This window comes from Mchenga conophoros, linkage group LG19 (assembly GCF_057382185.1).
Source record: "Mchenga conophoros isolate Kocher_MC1m ecotype Shallow Benthic linkage group LG19, M_conophoros_male_GT1.1, whole genome shotgun sequence".
NCBI classification, from domain to species: domain Eukaryota; kingdom Metazoa; phylum Chordata; class Actinopteri; order Cichliformes; family Cichlidae; genus Mchenga; species Mchenga conophoros.
Window position 1 is genome coordinate 20,384,222 of NC_140544.1, and position 21,664 is coordinate 20,405,885.

Here is a 21,664-nt window from a genome sequence, read left to right on the forward strand (position 1 = left end):
CAAGTAAATAGCCCTAATGGTAAATGGCCTGTATTTATATAGCGCTTTACTAGTCCCTAAGGACCCCAAAGCGCTTTACATATCCAGTCATCCACCCATTCACGCACATTCACACACACTGGTGATGGCAAGCTACATTGTAGCCACAGCCACCCTGGGGCGCACTGACAGAGGCGAGGCTGCCGGACACTGGCGCCACCGGGCCCTCTGACCACCACCAGTAGGCAATGGGTGAAGTGTCTTGCCCAAGGACACAACGACCGAGACTGTCCAAGCCGGGGCTCAAACTGGCAACCTTCCGATTACAAGGCGAACTCCCAACTCTTGAGCCACGATCGCCCCAACAACAGAAATAACAACAGTGACTCAAAATTCAGGTCATCTTTGAAATTGCTCAAACTTAAATGGATTTGAAACGCAAGGCATTGCAAATATGGTTTGACATCATTTGGCAATTTCACGATGATGATAAAAGAAAATGCATGTGTGCCCCAGGACCAAATTGGGCGCAGCACCTTATTAATGATTAAAGGGCAGCATTCTTTCGGCTAGGATGGGCTGACATTTTGGTTACTTCCATGAAATCCTATCACTCGTTACACAGCAATATACTGATTACCCAAAGTTCACACAGTTTAAAGCACTTCCAGTAGATTTTTTTATACAACCCTAACTTATGGTAACACTATGAAAATCTTAGAATTGTCTTTATCTTCACATTGTAGCAAACTTGATTATTATTTAGTGCAACATACTTTCTAAATTGTACTTAAAACATACTTTCCAGTAGTGGTATTGAAGCTTTGCAGGCTATGTTAGGAAGATTCACTACAATAGAATGATCATGAACTATCTCGTTCATTTGAAATATTTTAGATATATTTATATATATATTTAAAAAAAGAAGCTTAATACATATATCCTTTGTAGCAGACAGAGCTTGTGTGGATTGGCAGATAGTGACGTCTCTCAGCGGTCCCTAGTTATAGTTACCAGTCTCGGGTTCAACACTCATGCACTATTCATTGGTGTATCACATCACTCCTGCCCAACTTTAGACTTAGACAAACCAAATTCTTTTCTGCGCAACTTTACTTTGTAGCCTTATTCTTTGTGCTGCGCAAATGTCTAAAATGTTTACGTAGTGTTTCTGCCATTTCCAGAGGGAAAAAAAGAGGAAAAAATAACAGCCTGCTTAGAGGAAGGACACAGGGGAATCATTCCTTCTGTATGGTATGTATGATCAGATTATTTGAAGTCCTTAGCAACACCAAGTTAAGTGAAAGATCAGCTGTACTGTGCAAATAACTTTGGCAATTAGGCCTCAGTGTTTTTGCAATATACTTGAAAGACTGTTTCTTTGATGAGGAACCCTTTCGTGGCTTGGTAGATTAGATTCAGTTGAGTTAAAAAAAAGTTATGTTTCAGAGCTGCAAAAATATTCATTCTTTTAGTTATTCTAAATTTTCTAAGTGTGCATCTCATAAGAGTGCTTAAGTTGGTATTGGTTTGAGCAGTTTGAAGCATTGATGCTTGTTTTATACATTCAACAGAAAGTGTTGTAATATATTGCTTTGTTTTTGGATATTAGTGAAAACTGAAAATATAAAAAAGCAAAATTCAAAACAGCTAGAAAAGGTGACACATGCTAGTTAATTGACACCACAGAAATCCAATTTTCCGTATATTTTTTTAAATCTCGGATAAATGAGGGGAAAATTGAATTTTCCATTGTCCAAGCTGTTAATCATGTCCTTACGTTTTCGTTTATCCTGACACCTGCCCCACAGTGTGCCACTTCCAAAATTAATTATTTTAAGTGTATTATTTTTCACAATGCATGTGAAATGTATCCCCTCCAATTCATGTATTAAGGTCAGCCAATCTAAATAATTGAAAAGGCCCTTTTAAAGGGTAATCCGGGGTGTGGTAGTATGGTGACACCCTTCTTCTTACACACCTTCTGTGCTGTGTTCTGTCCTTACACTTGCTTTTTGTTTGCTGTTTGTTTTAGCATTTAATTTAAACAGTCCTAATAATTTAGCCTCTATCTGCAGCACAGGCCAATAGAAAAGTGCCATGGTTTATTCTGCTGTGGTTTTGCAGGTGTGTTACTGAAGAATGGGTTTGGTTGCTGTTTCTGGCAACAGAACATGCACAGAAAATATACAAAAAACAAAAAAACAAAAAACGCACAGACCATTAGTTCACTCATATTGATAAAAAGAAAAGTACAAAATTGTTATGAAATTTTTATTGTTTTATTTTTTTCACAGAGCACTCGATGATTGTCGTGAACCATGAAGCGCAGTAAGAACCGTGGACAAAAGGAGGACAGAAATGGAGGTATTGGCCATCATGGATGATTAGGTCAAAATAACTCAAAACCCAGCAACCACTCAAAATGTATTAGTATCCTGAATATAAAATACAAAATATCAGCTTTTATATGCCAATCTTGTTAACATTTCAATAGCCTAATAGCTATTTGGATATTAGATAATTAATCCTGCACTGTTGCTTCTAATTGGTAGATGTATCATATCAAAAGGTCAGCAGGATGGGTTTCAAATTATGTTCTATGGTTTCATCTCTCTGTGTCCTCTTGGTGAAAACAACTAGTATAATGTCGCTACTATTAATGGTGTAAGGAATTGGTATCAATCTGGGAAGGGTAGTATTTTGGCTTTATTTCCTGAAGTAAATACTGGACTGCCACTGTCACAGCAGTCAGGCTACCTGCTGTATTCTCTTTTGTCTCTGCTGGGAGAGGCTGAAGGTATTTTGGGGTCTTCTCTTGTAATGACATTCTTGGAATTAACGCTGCTACTAAAATAACACGTTTTCCTCACTCTGTGTCTTTTATTTGATCTACAGATGAGCCAGCAATTTTGGAGACAGAGGACCTGGATCGCCAGGGCATGTTCATGGGAGGAGGCGTGGACCCTGACACCATCTCACTGGCCTCAGTCACAGCTGTCACCACCAACGTGTCTAATAAGAGGCAAGAGTTCTGTAGTGCATGAACAGCAACAGAGATACACACCCTGGATCTCTGTTCAAACTGTTCAAACTGCTGCCAACCTGCAAAACCATTCAGAACAATAAAAATGAGAACGAGTGGACTGAGGAACAGTTTATCCTAGCATTTGCTTCCACTACTGAAGTTTCCACCTCACTACACACTTGACTATAAACACTTTACGCTAGCTAAGTTGTGTACAATGCCGCTGTGTTTATTTTTTATCTTTAGTTACTTACCTATTTGTATTAATTCTAATTATTTATTATTTTTATTTTAATTATACATTGTATAATGACAATGAAGATCATTTATTTGCGTCTGTCTCACTCTACATTAACCACGTTCACATTGCGATGCAGGTCAAAGCCAGACATCAAGATGGAGCCCAGCTCTGGAAGACCAGTAGACTATCAGGCAAGGGAAAGTTGTTATTGAGTGTATTTATGTTTTTATATTTAATGTAGTGCTTCTTAAACAATAGCAGACAAACATTTGATTATTTAATTCCAGGTCAGTGTGACAGTGATTGAAGCCAGACAGCTGGTGGGTTTGAACATGGATCCAATGGTTTGCGTGGAAATCGGAGAAGATAAAAAGTACACCTCAATGAAGGAATCAACCAACTGCCCATATTACAACGAAGTGAGTCTGTCATTACATCATGTATAATACTTTATTAAAGTTTATTAAAAGGGCAACTGTGCATCATTGTCATTAAAACTCTTTTAATCTCCAGTATTTTGTGTTCGACTTCCACGTCCCTCCAGATGTTATGTTTGACAAAATCCTGAAAGTGTCTGTGAGTCGTCCCGTTCCTTATAGTTAAACGTAAAAGTCACTGATAGCAGTTCCTTTTCACAAGCGCACTAAACCCTGTGTTGTTTACTTCCCTAAACCAAACTATAGGTAGTGCACTCCAAAAATCTTCTACGTAGTGGGACCCTGGTTGGAAGTTTTAAAATGGATGTAGGCACAATCTACTCCCAGCCTGGTAAAGAATTAATCGAGATCAGCTTTTTAAAAATATCACTACGTTAATGATACAAATGCATTAATAAATATGTCTCCCTTGACTTGTAGATCATCAGTTTTACCACAAATGGGCTCTCTTGTCTGACCCTGATGACATCACAGCTGGCTGTAAGGGCTACGTTAAATGTGATATTGCAGTTGTGGCTAAAGGGGACACTATAAAAACTCCACACAAGGCAAATGAATCTGAAGAAGATGACATAGATGGGTAAATAAAACACAGATGTATTCTTTTTTTTAACATTTGAAACTAGTGAAGAAAATATATTAACTCTCTATTTCAGGAATCTCTTATTACCTGAGGGGGTGCCTGCAGAGAGGCAATGGGCTCGTTATTACTTGAAGATCTACAGAGCTGAGGGGCTCCCCAGAATGAACACCAGCATCATGGCGAATGTGAAAAAGGCCTTCATAGGAGAAAATAAGGACCTGGTTGATCCTTATGTCCAAGTACAGTTTGCTGGGCAGAAGGTGAATGCTAACAAAGCTGCCATGCGTTCGTTCCCCTATGTAGCATTTTTTTTCTCATCCAGCTCAAAATCTAAATCTCACTGACATAACATAAGTTTACAATGTGTGATTGCTACAGGGGAAAACATCAGTTCAGAAGAGCTGCTATGAGCCTATCTGGAACGAGCAAATTGTTTTCACTGAGATGTTTCCACCACTCTGCAAACGTATAAAGATCCAGCTCCGAGATTCGGATAAAGTGAATGATGTTGCGATAGGAACGCACTTCTTAGACCTGCGCAAGATTTCTAACGATGGGGACAAAGGTGATGCAACTTTAAATGTTTGAAGAAATATCTTCTCCACAAATTAACTGCAGAAGATTTTCTTTTGACATGTCAGTTAGTTTTGCTCTTGCAAATTATTAGATTAAAATCCCCTTTTCTCTTTGTTTTTCAGGCTTCCTTCCGACTCTTGGGCCTGCTTGGGTGAACATGTATGGCTCCACTCGTACCTACACCCTGATGGACGAATACCAGGAGTTAAATGATGGACTTGGAGAGGGCGTGTCCTTCAGAGCCCGTCTGCTCATCAGCCTTGGCATGGAGCTCCTGGACACCTCCTCCCCTGAAATTACCAGCTCCACGGACGTGCAGATGGAGGGAATACCCAACATCTCAGAGGTGAATGCCTGACTGGATGGGCAGTCATGCAGATGGAGCCAACTGTTTCTCCTACTGATGGGTTATGTGCCTGCAATTACTGTGAATTATTAATAGTACCTGGTGTATTATTAATAGCTGTTTGCATCAATGTGGCTAAACTCAGTGGTATCCCTCATAATATGGGATAAATTGATTGTTGTCAATATGTAATGAATTACAGTGCTTTAACCTTTTTTTTTGTTTTACATTGATGCCACCTTTATATAAGTCTTTATTCTTAAACAGATGATTATACTTGTCCATTTTTTGATTTCACAGACCGCCACTGGAAAGGTTGAGGAATTTTTCCTCTTCAGTTCCTTCCTGGAGGCCACAATGGTTGATAGAAAGATTGGTGATAAGCCCATACACTTTGAGGTCACCATAGGTACTTTCCATCACCTCGTTGTCAGTTTTAGTGTTTAGCAGACTTTCTTTTGAGAAATTAGCATGCCTAATGACCTTTATTAAATATCTTTACACTGTTTTATCCTTTACTATATTAGAATAATAGCTGTGTTGCTGTAGTTTTTAAAAAATATAGAATCATATATATACTATTATTGTAGTAAGTACCGCATCTTTTATGGTTTAACTGTTAACATCATGGTTGTTGCCAGGTTATTATGGAAATGAGAACGATGGAGTTGTCAAACCAAAAACAAAGGGGAAGAAGGGTGATGGAGATGAAGAGGAAACTGAACTGATCAACAATTCCAGTGAAGAGGAGATGGACGACGATGGAGACCTGCAGTCAGTGGCAACAACCCCACCCATGAAACCTGTCATCACAGACCGGTCAGAGCAATAATATCACATACAATACAAAAGTTTTTAGTTCTTGCTTTGATTTAAAAGATTGTAAAAACAGTTTAGAAGTATTGATTTAGGTATTTTAAAAAACAACATGTTAGATACGCTCTAATTTTAATCCACAGAAATTATTTCCATCTGCCATATTTTGAGAGGAAGCCGTGCATTTACATCAAGAGCTGGTGGCAAGACCAGAGAAGGAGGCTGTATAATGCCAACATCATTGACAACATTGCTGATAAACTGGCAAGTCATGCATTAACTTAAAGCTAAGTTTGTCTAAGTCAACGCCAACATAATTTAAATCATTATCGTTATGTTGCTTTCATAGGAGGATGGGCTGAATGATGTGCAAGAGATCATTAAAACAGAGAAGGCCTATCCCGAGCGCAGGCTTAGAGGTGTTCTTGAGGAACTCAGCCAAGGATGCAGGTCCGTGGTTACAAACCTAAGCTGCACATGAAGTGTTTTTAATGATTGTAAACATTTGCACTCACCAAACCTTAACTCTTTCAGTCAGTTTCTTTCATTGGCAAACAAGGACCAGAGTCAGTCGGGCAGAACCAAACTTGACAAGGAGAGACTGAAGCTGTGCTTGTCGGAAGTGGTACGTAAACTCAAAAGAGTAATCTTTATTGTTCCCACCTATTGATTATATTTGTACTGTGCTAACTGCTGAACCTCTTCCTCCTTTTAGGAGGCCATTGGTCAGCAAGCTAAGACCATGAGGTCACAGGTGAAAAAAAGCACAGTGAGAGATAAGCTGAAGCTGGCTCAGAACTTCCTGTCGAAGCTGCGCTTTCTGGCTGAGGAAGTGAGATCTATGTCTATGTCTTTATTTACAAATAATCTTTTTTGGTGCATTTGTATGTTCTATAGTGGTTATTCAGTAACATATTTAAATGAGGACTCATTCTTATTGCAGCCTCAACACAGCGTTCCAGATGTTTTCATATGGATGATAAGCAATGGAAAGCGTATTGCTTATGCACGTGTCCCCTCTAAGGACATCCTTTATTCCAGCATATACGAGGAGAAGGGAAAAGACTGTGGGAAAGTCAAAACAATCTTTCTCAGGGCGAGTACCTAATCTATTCTGATACAAACTCCCAGTCTATAATGAAACTTTTCCTTATCTGTATTCTGTGTTCTTCAGCAGCTAAAGTGTTTTGTATTTTCCTCTTGTAAAGATTCCTGGTAAAAAGGGCTTTGGACCAGCTGGGTGGACAGTGCAATCCAAGATAGAGATTTATCTGTGGCTGGGTCTGAGCAGGCAGCGCAAAGACTACCTGAGTGGCTTACCTAATGGATTTGAGGAAAATAAGTTGTCCAGAGGACCCGGCTTGCCAGCCTCACCACCCATCAGCCTCACCTACATGAGTAAGGCCATTTTGCAGCTCACCTTACACCAGCTTTTCTCATAACAAATATCTACCATTCACACTGTGGCTAAAGGGACAAATTATACCCATTCACAGCTGTGTAAATTTATTCTTCAACTTTACTAGATTAGCTTTGTGAGAATCTCAGTTCAAAATTATCCTTTACCATATAGTTATATTTACTCTTTTTATGGCCTTCCTCGCTTTAAGCCAGCTTTCTTCTGATTGGCTGCAGGTGGGTGGACATGCTATGCTCACAAAATAGACTCTGTTTAGATTGTCATAGTCACTATGCTGTCACCCACTGGATAGTGAGGTCTTGTCATGAAGCCTTAGAGAGATTTGTATCTTGGTGTAAAACTGGTCTTTATGAGTGAGAGGTGGCTGTGACTGACATTAATCACCCATTCAATAGAAACTCATCAATCACAAAGTTTTCATTTCTTTAAGGTGGCCTTTATTGTCTTTCTGAACCTTAATAGTAACGAACAATCACACATAATTTCCAAACCATAACAGCACCTCCTGCTGGTCATTAGAGGGATTTGCTACTTGGCTTCTTTTTTTACACCTGGAAGCTGCAACCTGTCTTTTATATGGAGTGCATGGCAAAAAAAGAAAAAGTATATCTCTAAATCTAACGTAGGCAAGAATTACATATACTGTTATATACTTCTATAGTCACTTATGAGACTTTACTTCTCTGTAGTGAAACAAATCTTCCAGCTGAGGGTCCACATGTACCAGGCTCGCAGCCTGTTCGCCGCTGACAGCACAGGTCTGTCCGATCCATTTGCAAGAGTTTTCTTCTCATCGCAAAGCCAAGTCACTGAGGTGGGCAAGATCAAAAGTTGTTTTAATGAGATCACCTGTTAGCATGAAATTTTATGTACTTGAAAACCTGTCCTCGATCACTTTAAACGTTTTGTCTTCTTGCAGGTGCTGGCTGAGACCCTCTGCCCCACGTGGGACCAGCTGTTGGTTTTTGAGAATGTGGAGTTGTTTGGGGAGGCCAGTGAACTGAGAGATGACCCTCCTATTATTGTCATTGAGCTCTATGATCAAGACACAGTGGTAAGGGTTATTTTGATATACAGAGGCCTCTCTGTTTATAATAATGTGGGCAAAACCTCGACAGCAGTCTTACCATGATCCTTCATCTTTATATGTTGAAATGTATGACTAACCTAGTCACGAGAGACTAAAAGTAGCATGCGGTATACCCGCAATATTTTTATTTTTATGATTACATTTTTTTTGCATAAATGGTTGTGGGTTGATTTCATTGAGTTTGTCTTTGTCTCCATAGCAACCTGACATGAATTATATCTGAAGGAATTTGTTTGCTGACTGACTATTTTATATTATCTCCTGACAAAAACACCATTGTTTTGGATGACCCTTTGGATAAGTAGAGTGTGGATTGGCTTGATGTACTGTAGCAGCACTGTCATGTGTGCAGAGTAGATTCCTTTGAAAGGCATGCAAGAGGAATAAGGACCTGATGGACCCTCGTGATTAACTTATCCCTGTTGCATTCCTTTAAGTAAAACTTGTGCTTTTGTATGTGACCAACAGGATTTTTGACTTTTTTATAACCACTAACTGCAAGAAAGATTAAGTTGCTTTTGTTCTTTTTTTTCTTTTTTTTTTTTAGAAACAATGATTAGATATTCACTCATTTTCTGAATGTGCATAAATGCATATCTGTTTTGCAGTTCACTGGTTATTTTAGGGATCTTTCATTGTTTACTTTGTCTTTTATCTTCAGTCCTTTTTATCTAGTGTGAAACATGTGCACCTTGAGCCATGTTTCTTCCTGCTAATGGGACTACTTACTTCACAATCAGCTCTCTAATTGCTTTTTTAAATGCACTCATTGTAATATAAACACTAATACGGTAAGCCAAGAAGAGCATTTTTTAAAATAATCAGATTTTTCACTGCGTCTGGTCCTTTGCTTTCAGGGTAAAGCTGACTTCATGGGCAGAACCTTTGCTAAGCCTGTGGTCAAAATGGCTGATGAGCACTACGGTCCCCCACGTTTTCCTCCCCAACTGGAGTACTATCAGATCTACCGTGGAAACTGCACTGCTGGAGAAATGCTGGCAGCCTTTGAACTGCTGCAGGTTAGCTTTCCAAAGTACAGACAACATCAACCCGTGAGCTTATGCTTCCATCACTTCATTTGCTTCATAGTTCTTTATATCGTCCTTTAGATTGGCCCCAATGGAAAAGCTGACCTACCTCCCATAGATGGTCCTACAGATATAGACCGTGGCCCAATCCTCCCAGTACCACTGGGGATCAGACCAGTGCTCAGCAAGTACAGGATTGAAGTAAAGACTTCAGAATAGCTTTGACTGTTAACTGATGGACATTCACTGAAAGAAAGTAAAACATCTGTAATGTCAGCTAACCTTTCTTTTCTTTAGGTTTTGTTCTGGGGCTTGAGGGACCTGAAGAGGGTGAATCTCGCCCAGGTGGACCGGCCTCGTGTGGACATTGAATGTGCTGGAAAGGGAGTTCAGTCTGCCCTCATCTCCAACTACAGGAAAAACCCCAACTTCAGCACTCTTGTCAAGTGGTTTGAAGTGGTACCGTACTGGCACTATTGATATATTTTTCCGTTATGCATTTGCGTTCAAACATAGAACTGAAGCTTGGGTTGACTCATGTCAGCCACCACACCTGCTCTGCAAGAACTCACTCTGGATTTTGTGTGTCAGGACTTGCCTGAAAATGAGTTGCTTCACCCGCCGCTGAACATCCGAGTAGTGGACTGTAGAGCTTTTGGCCGCTACACTTTGGTTGGCTCTCATGCTGTCACCACTCTGCGGAAGTTCATCTACAGGGGAGCTGACAAGCAAGCCAACAACTGGTCCACTACAGGTATCAAATAACAGAAAAGTAGAATATATGTTTGCGCCACACAGTATTGTCTGACAGTTTGTGATGATGATTTTTTTTTTCTTTCAGAGGAAATTATTGTTGTCAGCATGGATTCTGAGCCTTCTTTTAAGAAAGTGGAAACTGTTGTCAAACTTGACTGTGTAAGTGTAACTTTTGAAAATTTGAAAATTATAGAGATAAAAAATACAAAGTAAACACAATCTGGTGTTCCTTTGTAGGGCTCTGATGCTGTGGTCAAAGTTGAGGTAAGTAGAGATCTGTACTTGCTTGATTTATAAATCAAACTGCATTATTTTATTTCACGGTGAATCAAGATGTCTCAAAGCCTTAATCAAAAGATCTGTGTTACTTTTATACAAAGGATGATGACAAGGATGGCAAAGGGAAGAAAAAGAAGAGGAAGAAGGGTGATGAGATGGAGGAGGAGGAACTTGACGAGAGCATGCTGGACTGGTGGTCCAAATATTTCGCTTCCATTGAAACTTTGACAGAGGTAACAAGCCTTCTTTTGACTGATTATATAATGTTAACAATGTTGCAAAGTATGATGATGCAGTACTACACGAAAGTTTTGAGTTGTGTCTCATTTCTTTATGTTTTGCTTACTGCCTGTCTTTTAAATTTTTTTTAAAGTGTTCTTGAGCAATAGTGCTCCAGGATTTCTGTGGGACTTTCAGAGTTTTTCTTTGGATATTGGCTGCTTTTTCACTTATTTAGAGTCCAGTTCTTCTATGTGACCATTTTCCGAGAAACTGCTTTTTCTTTATTTGGTATCAATGACCTATATAACATAAAAAGACCTAGGGTGGAACGAGGGATGAACAAGTGTTTTGAACGAAAAAGGCGTTTCCCAAAGAGTTATTAGCCAAAAACTTTGCATATATCGCCATTATGTGCAATGTGTCCTTTAAAAAATTAAAGAAACTGGTAAAAGTGGAGGACAAAATCAAAAGCAGCAGGCCTAAAGACTATCGTCATATCATTAAGAAGTAGGAAAAAAGGCCAGCAAGAAATCACACAGAATCTGCGAGATGCATCTCCTTAGGTCTATCTATCTACTGCTCATTCAAGCCTCATCAGAAATGCTCTCGGTGGAAGGATGGCTGTCAAGAAGCCATTCTTAAGGAAGAGAAACAGGGAGAAAAGGCTGCGGTGTGCCAAATAACACAAGACCTGAGCTGAAAATCAGTAATAATATGTCTAATAGGGTTATGAATTCTAATTTGAAGCTTTTGGATCAAATCATTGTCAGTATGGATCAAGGAGATCGGGAGAGAGGTACAACACTGAGACACTATCAGTCATGGACTGGCCTTCCCGGACCTCAACATTACTGATGCATTGTGGGATAATCTTTGCAAAGAATGGAACAAAAGGCAGTCAACATCCAGAGAAGAGCTTTGAATGTCCTTCATAAATCCAGGAGAACTATTCCTGAAAATGATTTAAAGAAATAACAAGAAATCTTGCCTAAGAGAGCTTTGGCTGTGTTGAAGAACAAAGGTGATCGTATCAAATATTAACTTTCAAGCTCATTCAATCTTTACAAACAGTTCTTTCTTTATATACAACATTTCTGTATTTGTTTTCATGTTTCAGTAAATCATTGCAACTATTTTCAAATTTCCTTTCAAAATAAAGGGCAGCTAAAGACTTTTGCACAGTGCTGTAGATTGAATTTTTCTTCAAGACATTTTTTTAGACTTAATGGATCTTAACCTTGATACTATAGCTGATAAGTAGGAGGTTTTGTTTGGTCTAGACAGTTAAGAAATAGAGCTTTACTCTTTCAGTCACTCAAGGCTCAAGAGGCAGCTCTCTCAGACTCAGAGGACAAAGATGACATGGACATTGCAGATGGTGGAGGTAAAAAAAAAAAAAAAAGAAACCTTAAATTTCTTCTTTTTGTCATCAGTTTTAAAATCCACTAATTGCATCTCCATATGTTTTTGTGTTTGCTGAATATTGTTTTTATGTGCTTTAATAAAAATCTGTGATGTTCATAGTTTGACACGTGTGCCTAAGTTTAAAATTCATCCTTTATTAGCTCACTAACTCTGTTGTTTTGTTCTACAGTGCAGTAGTGAACCTCATAGCCTTCATAGCCCAAGAATGCCTCCATGTAGATGCTGACATGAATCCAAATTTCCATTCGTAGGACAATTGCTTGTTTTCTTCTCCCGTACATGCATATTTGTCATATGCTAGCCATGAAAGTTGTCAATAACAAGACAGTGACTAAAAACACAAAGATGATGGAGCATGGCACACAATAAAGAATTAGCCAATACCTACAGCGTCACAATACCAAGCATTCTCACTGAACTCTATACTTCAGGAGTTCAATGGCATGCTTGCTTTGTACCGTAATGGCAACTTTCATGTGGAATTCATGTCTCGAGCGCTCTGCTCCTTCTCCCTGTCCCTGTGTCCTCACCACTAACCTGTACTCAGATATCAAACCTGATGACTCTCCTGTGAAAGGCACAAAGAAGGGAAAAGGAAAGAAAGATAAGAAGAAACCGGCAGTCGACCCTTATGAGAAGAAAAAGCCAAAGCTGGATGAGCTGAAGGTATACAGTTGTGACTGCGACATACAGACACGGTCTTAGAAAACAAGTCATTCCAAACCTAATTTATGTGTTTATATATACACTTATCTGTGTTCAGGTGTATCCTAAAGAACTGGAAAGCGACTTTGGTAACTTTGAGGACTGGCTGCACAGTTTTAACCTGTACAGGGGAAAAGCAGGTGATGATGATGATCAGAATGTGACAGATGAAGATAGGATTGTTGGAAAATTCAAAGTAAGAAATTGTCTCTTCTTTTTCATTGATGATGAAAGTCAAAGCTCTTTAAATAATTCTTTCATATTTTCCTCTGAATGCCCTTTCATTTGTATCGCTGTGTCAATTCAGGGTTCGCTGTGCATGTACAAAGTGTCGGATGATATGCCAAGAGACATGAACTTTGATTCCAACATGGGAATGTTTAATAACATTCCTAGCAATGATCCCATTAACGTCCTTGTTCGGATCTATGTCATCAGGGTAAGCTATGTGCTCTGCTGTGAATATTTATTTCAATATCCTGGGAAGAGGTCCTTTAGCTCCTTTGAGTGCTCATAGTCAGGTTCATACCAAGGGTGCTAGCTTGTGGATGGTTCTGAGCTCTGCATACGTTAGCTTTAGCCACTTTGCCTTTGAGAGTTTCTTTCAAATACCCACCCACATTTGGAAATGTTTAAGGCTGACTGGCTGGTTACCGGTCATAGCCGAGAATGCTAGACTTACTTATTATTATCATACTCAAATTTATCCATTTTTTTTCGTAGGCAACTGATCTGCATCCAGCAGACATAAACGGTAAAGCCGACCCCTACATTGCAATAAAACTGGGAAAAACAGAGATAAAAGACAAAGAGAACTACATCTCAAAACAGCTGAACCCACTGTTTGGCAAGTAAGTAATTTTAGAGCATGGCCTTATCTATACGATCTTACAAGTTTTTATTTTTTGTGAATATACTGAATTTCAATTAAAACCTTAAAACTAAAATCTGTCTCTTATTAGATCTTTTGATGTGGAGGCCACATTCCCAATGGATTCCACATTAACTGTGTCAATTTATGACTGGGACTTGGTGGGAACTGATGATCTCATTGGAGAAACCAAAATTGACCTCGAGAACCGTTTCTACAGCAAACACAGAGCCACGTGTGGTATCACACGCGCCTACGCAATGTAAGGATCACACAATCTGTTTGACTCAAGTAGCATTAGCCAACATGAAAGCAAAAACAAAAAAAAAACAGTACTTTAATTTGTTCATTTTCAATAGATGCACTGCTCTTCACCACAAACTTTACTACAAATTCAATCAAATGAAAGCGTTCAGCTAGCTAACATTATAGCTCACAGCCACCATTAATAGTTAACCTGTTGCTAGTCTGTCTCCATAGATGTCAAGAAAAACCTAGTTCCTGTTGTACTTAAAACTGCTTATGATAAAGTTTGGAGCAAAGACATCATGATTTCTCGAGAAGCCCAACTGGGTAACAAGGCAATTAAATTCATCTCCAGAACTGGGCAACTTACATCAAATCAGTCTGGATCAGGGGTGTCACAAGCCAAGGCTCGGGGCCCAGAATTGGCCTGGCAAAGGGTCCTAATCTGGGCCACTGGATGGGTTTGTAAAATGTGAAGGAGGCATACATTTTGTACTTTTACTTTCATACGTTTTACAGCTTTTTCTGCTGATAAAGACATCCACATGGCCAGTTGTACTTTACCAAAGTAGTTAAGTCACGGTTAATTAACATAAAAGTGGGCTGTGGCCCATGATGTAAAATGAGTTTGACGTCCTGGTCTAGATGAATTTGATTTGTGTTAAAGTCTTCCTTTAATATTAAACCCAACATATCTGTGTGTGTGTGTGTGTGTGTGTGTGTGTGTGTGTGTGTGTGTGTGTGTGTGTGTGTGTGTGTGTGTGTGTGTGTGTGTGTGTGTGTAGGTTTTTTACAGTTTTAAAATGTCACCATTTACTTTCATTTGATTCTAGTTTTAAAAATGTTGTTTTTTTTAACCCTTTTTTGTAGCCATGGTTACAATGTGTGGCGTGACCCGATGAAACCCACCCACATCCTGGCTAAGCTGTGTAAGGATGGCAAACTGGACGGGCCTCACTATGGTCCTGCAGGAAGAGTGAAGGTGGAGAATCGTGTCTTCATGGCGCCAACAGAGATAGAGGATGAAAATGGTATTCAATGACCTTCTGTTTCTTCCACTTCATTTTCTCAGTAACTTACTAAAGAAAGGCAATATTGCTGTAGTGGGACATACTCTCTCCAATACTTGTTGTGTGCTTGTTTTCATGCTGGTACTACTGACAAACTGGTCTGATAAATGCCAAAAAAGTTGATTCTGTTCATCAACTTTTTGGCATTTACTTACCTTGATGATTGAGCACGCATCAAGTCTGATAAATGCTTAAACAGTTTAAAGGGAAAGCTTAATTTCATTTGATAGCATTCGCTTTAAAAAATACATATATTTTTGTGATGATGTTTGTCAGGTCTGAAGAAGCAGACAGATGAACACCTTGCCCTTACTGTGCTGAACCACTGGGAAGAAATTCCACGAGCTGGCTGCAAGCTCGTCCCAGAACACGTGGAGACCAGACCGCTGCTCCACCCTGATAAACCAGGAATTGAGCAAGTGTGTAAACTTATTTAAATATAAAAACTTTTGATGAAAAAGGCTTGTATGTTGGAATTATCTTCTACAGATTATTTGCATATTGAAAAAAAAATCTCATCCTGTACATTTTTTTAGGGAAGAATTGAGATGTGGGTGGATATGTTCCCTAAAGATATGACAGCACCTGGTCCTGCACTTGACATTTCACCAAGGAAACCAAAGAAGTATGATTTCAACAGTCATCTTGCAGCTTTAACACACACAGTATAAAGTTCAAAACCATCTTAATGTATTTGAATAAATTATGCAGTTTAATTTGAGGTTTTTACCAATCACTATTGATCATTGATTAGTTTTTGCGTTTGTACAGGTTTGAACTGAGGGTCATAATTTGGAACACAGATGAAGTCGTTCTGGAGGATGATGACATCTTCACTGGCGAGAAATCTAGTGATATATTTGTGCGAGGGTAATAATGTATCTTTTGTTTTTTGTTTACTTGTTTATGAGCAGAAATCAGTCAAATCAGATTCCCGATACGGAAACATTTACAAACCCTCCCCCTTTTCTCACAGTTGGTTAAAAGGGCAGCAGGAGGACAAACAGGACACTGATGTTCATTATCACTCCATCACTGGGGAGGGGAATTTCAACTGGCGCTTCATCTACCCGTTTGATTACCTCATGGCAGAGGAGAAGATCGTCATCTCAAAAAAAGAGTCCATGTTTGCTTGGGATGAGACTGAGTACAAGATCCCTGCTCGTCTTAACCTGCAAGTGTGGGATGCCGACCATTTCTCAGCAGATGATTTCCTGGGTATTGTCAAAAATCATTAAGCTAAAAAACATCGCTACTCATAAGAGATTGTTTGTGAAACACCACTAACACAGCAGGCAACATTGTAAATTTAGGCGTAATGACATTAAGATGGCTTAACATTCGTACTTATTCGACATTTACTGTAGAAAAAATGTCTTCATAGGTGCAATTGAGCTGGACTTGAACCGTTTCCCACGTGGCGCCAAGACTCCCAAGCAGTGTACCATTGAAATGGTGACAAATGAAGGAGAGATGCCCATGGTCTCCATCTTCAAACAGAAGAGGATCAAAGGCTGGTGGCCCTTTGTGGCCAGGAATGAAGATGATGAGTTTGAGCTTACGGTCAGTCACACCAAAGCACCACCTGAAATGATGGTTCTAAATAGGGAATGACTCATTTTTGTAATGCTAATGCAAGCAGTAAAGCACACTGTTTCGTAACATATCTCCAGGATTAAATGTGTAGTTAAACCTTTGTATGCACTGGTTCATACTGGTCTCACCCACGTTATAAAATGAGTTTGACATCTTTGCTTTAGGTAATAGCGTGAATCCACATCACTCATACTGTTTTTTGTCTTTACAGGGAAAAGTGGAAGCAGAGCTGCACCTTCTGACAGGAGAGGAGGCAGAGAAAAGTCCAGTTGGTGAAGGACGAAATGAACCAGAACCACTGGAGAAACCCAAGTATGAAGGATGTTTTCCTATCATCCATTCTTTTGATCTAATTTTTTCAGCGGCATGGTCCAGTATATTCTTTTGGCTTCTACATAAACCCCTCCTATAAACAGAAGCAGTCACATACTAAATGTTGTGTCCATGTACACATACCTTACATGCACAGATACATGCAGGTTTAAAGGTTGACAGTCCGAACAAACATCATTCAACAGGTAAGCGGAAAAAAAGAAAAACAGAGAACATAATAGATATAGTGGTAAACTGAATTGTTAAATCAATTGTTGTAAAAAAAACAACAACAAAAAAAACCATCTGTTACACAGTCATTAAAAAAAACATAAAAAACAATATTAAACTTGCATAAAAAGCATTAAGAAATTTCATGAACTGAGGAAAGACAGTTGAAGGAATTTGCTTCAGTCAAACGCTGGACTTAGACCTAGGATCTTCTTTCTTTACATGGTAAGTTGCTGTTTCTTATCCTTATTTCTAACTAGAATTATTTTTCCCCATCCTGCTTTCTGCTTTATTGTTGTTTCAGGGAGTCCACTAACTTTCAAAGCATTAATTTAGTTTGTAGTAGAAAAACAGTAAAATGCTCCAAAGTCCTTAAAATCTGTAATACTGAACGTGCACATTTCTGTCCTTCTAGCCATCCTGACACCAGCCTTCTGTGGTTCCTCACTCACTAATGAGACCATTAAACAATTGTTCTGCACACAGTACAAGTGGCTGGTCATCAGGATTGTCACTGCTCTCCTGCTGCTGGCTGTGCTCACTCTTTTTCTCTACAGCATGCCCGGTTACATGGTGAAGAAAATGCTGGGAGCTTAAGATGTTCTGCACATGGTTCCAGCAGACTAATCTTAGAACTTCTGACTCACTCTCTCCTCCAAACTTCCTGTGCACTTTTTCTATTGAGCCAGCACTTTTAAACTAAATAAAAGCAATGAAGCAATACATTATAATGTACAAAGTTATACCAAGAAAACAACATGCACTAAGAAAAGGATTCAGAAAACCATGTTCTTTAAGAAATCTACCAAATTAACTTTCACACACCCACGCTACAGTACTGTTTGGCCTGTTCATGCTGTTCATAAATCAATATCTTAATAATAGTGAAAAAAGTTGGTTGCCAGGTGGTTGCTAAGCATGTAAAATGCAATTTTTATGGATTTAAATGAGATGTTATTGTCATGAAAATAAAAGGATAGATTGGAGTTGCAGGCTTAATACACGTAAGTTTAGCTCATTGCTAGGTTAACAGGCAATGTGATGCGTCATACAGTAATATCTGGTGTAGATAAAAATCTGCAGGGGCACTTATGTAACAAATTTGGTTACTCGGCTCCTGATGATGTGTTTGTGGACAAAGAAAAACACACACACACGGATTTCTTTCAATATAGAGTTTTATTCCTAAAGTAGAGTTTTAATAAAAATGCTTTACAATGGAAAAGAAAAAAGAAGTATAGTCACTGGAAGAACGATAATCAAAAGCACCACCTCAACAGATGAAACAAGTTCATTTCTTCTGAGATATAAGAACTAAGCCTTGTGATGGATTGGCAGCCTGTTCAGAGTGTGGCAGCTGAAATTGGTTTCAGCAACGCTCACAACCTTAAACTGGACAAGCAAAGGAAAATGGATGAGTGGATCCATGGATAAGTACTAAACATATAATGCACCTGAAAAAATAAAACAGAGAGGTCAGCAGTCACTTCAGAAAAGCAGAAGCTCATTTCTGAAATAAAACCCCCCACCTAATACCTTTAGCAGTTGCTTAAGTATATTTTACTATGGTAAAAGTGGAAAGAAAAAGGCTGCTAAATTCAATATGTTGAAAAGGTAGAAGAATTATTTTCTAGTGTTTCTATTGGTGGCTCAGGAGGTAGAGCAAGATGTTGACTAAGTAGAAGGTTGGTGGTTTATTCCCTGGTTGAATCTGTATGCCAATATATACTTGTGATACTGAAGCCCAAGTTACTCCTGATTCATTCATTGGAGTGTGAATTGCAGATGGCCCCTCCTCCCTGAGTCTGGTTCCTGTAAAAGAGAGTTCGTTAACAAACACCTGAATGCTCCAGACCAGCAAACTACCAAAATAATGCTTTTATAGAGGTGCTCACATTTGCTGATGATCAATTAGCCAAGTGCATTTTGACTAGCATCACCTGGCTGCTACTTAACTCTTAATTCCTATGGAATCAGTTATGGTGTTAAACAGGTAACCAGTAACATTTGCTTGTTATATCATGTGGGTATTTCCATCATGCAAGTAATCGATTATTTTGCATATATGTGGGCCACAATGGCTTTGGCTTCTTTAACGTCTTTTTACATCTCTGTACTCCACCAGCCGTCCAGATGTTGCCCTCCTCTGGTTCCTCATCCCCTTCAAAGCTGCGAAACACCTGATTTGTGACCAGTACAGGTGGCTTACCATCAAGATTGTCACTGCTCTTCTCCTGCTGGCCATCTTTGCTCTTTTCATATACAACATGCCTGGATACATGGTGAAGAAGATGCTGGGAGCTTAAGAGAAACAGCTGAGGTTTTTACCTTGTATTCTGTTGTGAATGGTTTCAGCTTTACAATATCATAAACTAACCACCGCATTGTTAAACAGGCGCTATCACAGTAACACTACTGATAATACTTATTACTTGAGTGTGTCTAATATTGTGTATTAATGTGTACAAATCATATTAGAGGGTTTTTTTTGTTGTTGTTGCAGTTTTTCTTGTTTGTTGAAATAGTGTTTTCTGTATTTTTAGTGCTTGTTTTTAAAATAACTGAACATTAGTCACCTTCATATGTTGTACTGGTTTAAAAGTGAGTATATTGTGTTTGAATTCAGTTTTTTGCTTTGCATCTGTGTATGATATTTTAAATTTGTGAATAAACTGAGATCTGGACAATCCATTTATCAGAGGGTTATGTCATCTCTATATGAATGCCTTCTTTGTTTAGTGCTCAATAGAAAACAAAAAAGAGTGCAGTGTTGTTTTGTCATCAGTGAGTATGAGGTTCAAATATGTTGGTTTTTTCTCATTTATATTTTTAATGTAGTACAAGCCAATTGGTGACAACCTCTAGATGTTCGGAAAGAAAATTGGTTTGTCAGTTATTTGATGTTATTTGTCTAACGCAGTGTTTATAACTCTGTACTCCACCAGCCGTCCAGATGTTGCCCTCCTCTGGTTCCTCATCCCTCTCAAAGCTGTGAAACGCCTGGTTTGTGACCAGTACAGGTGGCTGACTATCAAGATTGTCACTGTTCTCCTGCTGCTTGCCATCATGGCTCTTTTCCTGTACAACATGCCAGGATACATGGTGAAGAAGATGCTGGGAGTTTAAAAATAAACAAATAAACACGGTACTGAGTCTGTAATCCAGTGTTTTTGTATTTGGACTCTCTGGATTCTCCTTTATTTAATATTCAAAGATTTAGTATATACACCTGGTTTTGCTTTTAGTTGTTTTTCTGGTTTGTGTACTATTTGTAGTTTCTAGTCTTGGCCTTGTCTTCATTTTGTTTGGTGTTCTCTTTCTGTCTCCCCAGTCAGTCTTGTTTCCATGTCTGTTTCTCTGTGGTTATCGTACTTCCTGTTTTATTTTGAAAATATTTCACCTTGTGTTCAGTGTGCTCAGTTCCACTTCCCCTGTCATGTTAGTCTGTATTAGTTCCAGTGTGTTTCCTCCTGTTTCCCATCCTCTCGTTATCCTGTGTGTATTTAAGTCGTCTGTCTTCATCTGCTTGTTTTTGCGTTGTTCTCTCTCTCCCTGTGTCTTTTCTTGTGTGCTGTTTCCCTTGTAATCTAGTTGTTATCTCTTAATTTCTTAGTTCCCAATTCCTAGTAGTTCCCCTTTTGCTATTGGGTCCTACCTCCACCTGTCACACAGTAATACAATGACATTTGACATATTATAAAGTTTTGATTACAAGCATATATACTATATATCATCCCCTTTTGCAAAAATTATTCTCATACCATATAATCTAATCCATTACTGTGGTGTGGTGGTGTAAAATATCATTGTTTCACATTGACGGTTATATTTGCTGAAATGATTACCATTAGTTTTAGTGTTGTGATTGTTGCTTCTCCAAGGCAAGACTGTCACATTTGTTCTGATTTATTGTAATATGAAAAGCTTGTTAAAGTGTGCAGTAATTTGTGTAGTTACGAAACAACAATAAACATTATTATCATCATCTGTCAGCACTTCTTTCCCTGGAGGATTAACTCACCCTTTCAAGAAAACCCTCGAAGTTTCAGCATTTTCTTTCACTGCATATACTGACCTGCATGTGCATGATCCTTTCCAGTCTATAACATTTTAAAATCTAAAATCTTTATTGTAAAACACTTTAAAAGAGTTTAAAATCTCGCCACAATAGTGTTCCATAGCATGCAATGCGTGTCCAAGGAACTCTAAAATTATCAGTTGAGAGAGGATTCTGTATTATAAAGCTTCTGGCCTGTTTGCATCCATCCTGTAATGTGTGTAAATGCTCATATTTATTAATGGTTTAAATTCTTTCTGCCTTCTATTTCTATTCTTTTACCATATTTAGGGCAAATTTTTAGATCCAGGTCTTTATTTCCATTTTTCTTTCAGAATAAGAATCAGCAC

General features: G+C 38.7%; 1 protein-coding gene across 1 annotated transcript; it reads left to right on the plus strand.

Moving 5' to 3' along the window:
• Positions 1-1,089: 1,089 nt before the first annotated feature.
• Positions 1,090-20,055, plus strand: LOC146552155 (otoferlin-like). Its single transcript, XM_085257364.1, has 42 exons — positions 1,090-1,233; positions 2,277-2,346; positions 2,878-3,004; positions 3,385-3,439; positions 3,536-3,667; positions 3,762-3,824; positions 3,932-4,016; positions 4,106-4,265; positions 4,342-4,528; positions 4,647-4,833; positions 4,967-5,190; positions 5,491-5,599; positions 5,832-6,009; positions 6,150-6,270; positions 6,356-6,456; positions 6,541-6,631; positions 6,722-6,838; positions 6,950-7,102; positions 7,215-7,404; positions 8,116-8,240; positions 8,346-8,480; positions 9,374-9,535; positions 9,626-9,745; positions 9,842-10,003; positions 10,136-10,298; positions 10,386-10,459; positions 10,538-10,564; positions 10,681-10,812; positions 12,113-12,185; positions 12,774-12,892; positions 12,990-13,127; positions 13,239-13,370; positions 13,655-13,782; positions 13,894-14,064; positions 14,919-15,079; positions 15,395-15,537; positions 15,655-15,743; positions 15,890-15,988; positions 16,095-16,336; positions 16,503-16,681; positions 16,926-17,026; positions 19,383-20,055. The coding sequence occupies exons 2-42, from the start codon at positions 2,301-2,303 to the stop codon at positions 19,561-19,563; spliced, it is 5,382 nt and encodes a 1,793-aa protein (XP_085113490.1). The 5' UTR covers positions 1,090-1,233; positions 2,277-2,300; the 3' UTR covers positions 19,564-20,055.
• The last annotated feature ends 1,609 nt before the right edge of the window (positions 20,056-21,664 follow it).

What these genes read in the sequence shown, in the direction of transcription:
- LOC146552155 (XM_085257364.1), top strand. Translation starts at nt 2,301, where the DNA reads ATGAAGCGCAGTAAGAACCGTGGACAAAAGGAGGACAGAAATGGAG. An exon ending in CAACAACTGGTCCACTACAG is followed by an intron (nt 10,299 to 10,385) that starts GTATCAAATAAC and finishes TTTTTCTTTCAG; the next exon opens with AGGAAATTATTGTTGTCAGC. An exon ending in CTGTTGTCAAACTTGACTGT is followed by an intron (nt 10,460 to 10,537) that starts GTAAGTGTAACT and finishes GTTCCTTTGTAG; the next exon opens with GGCTCTGATGCTGTGGTCAA.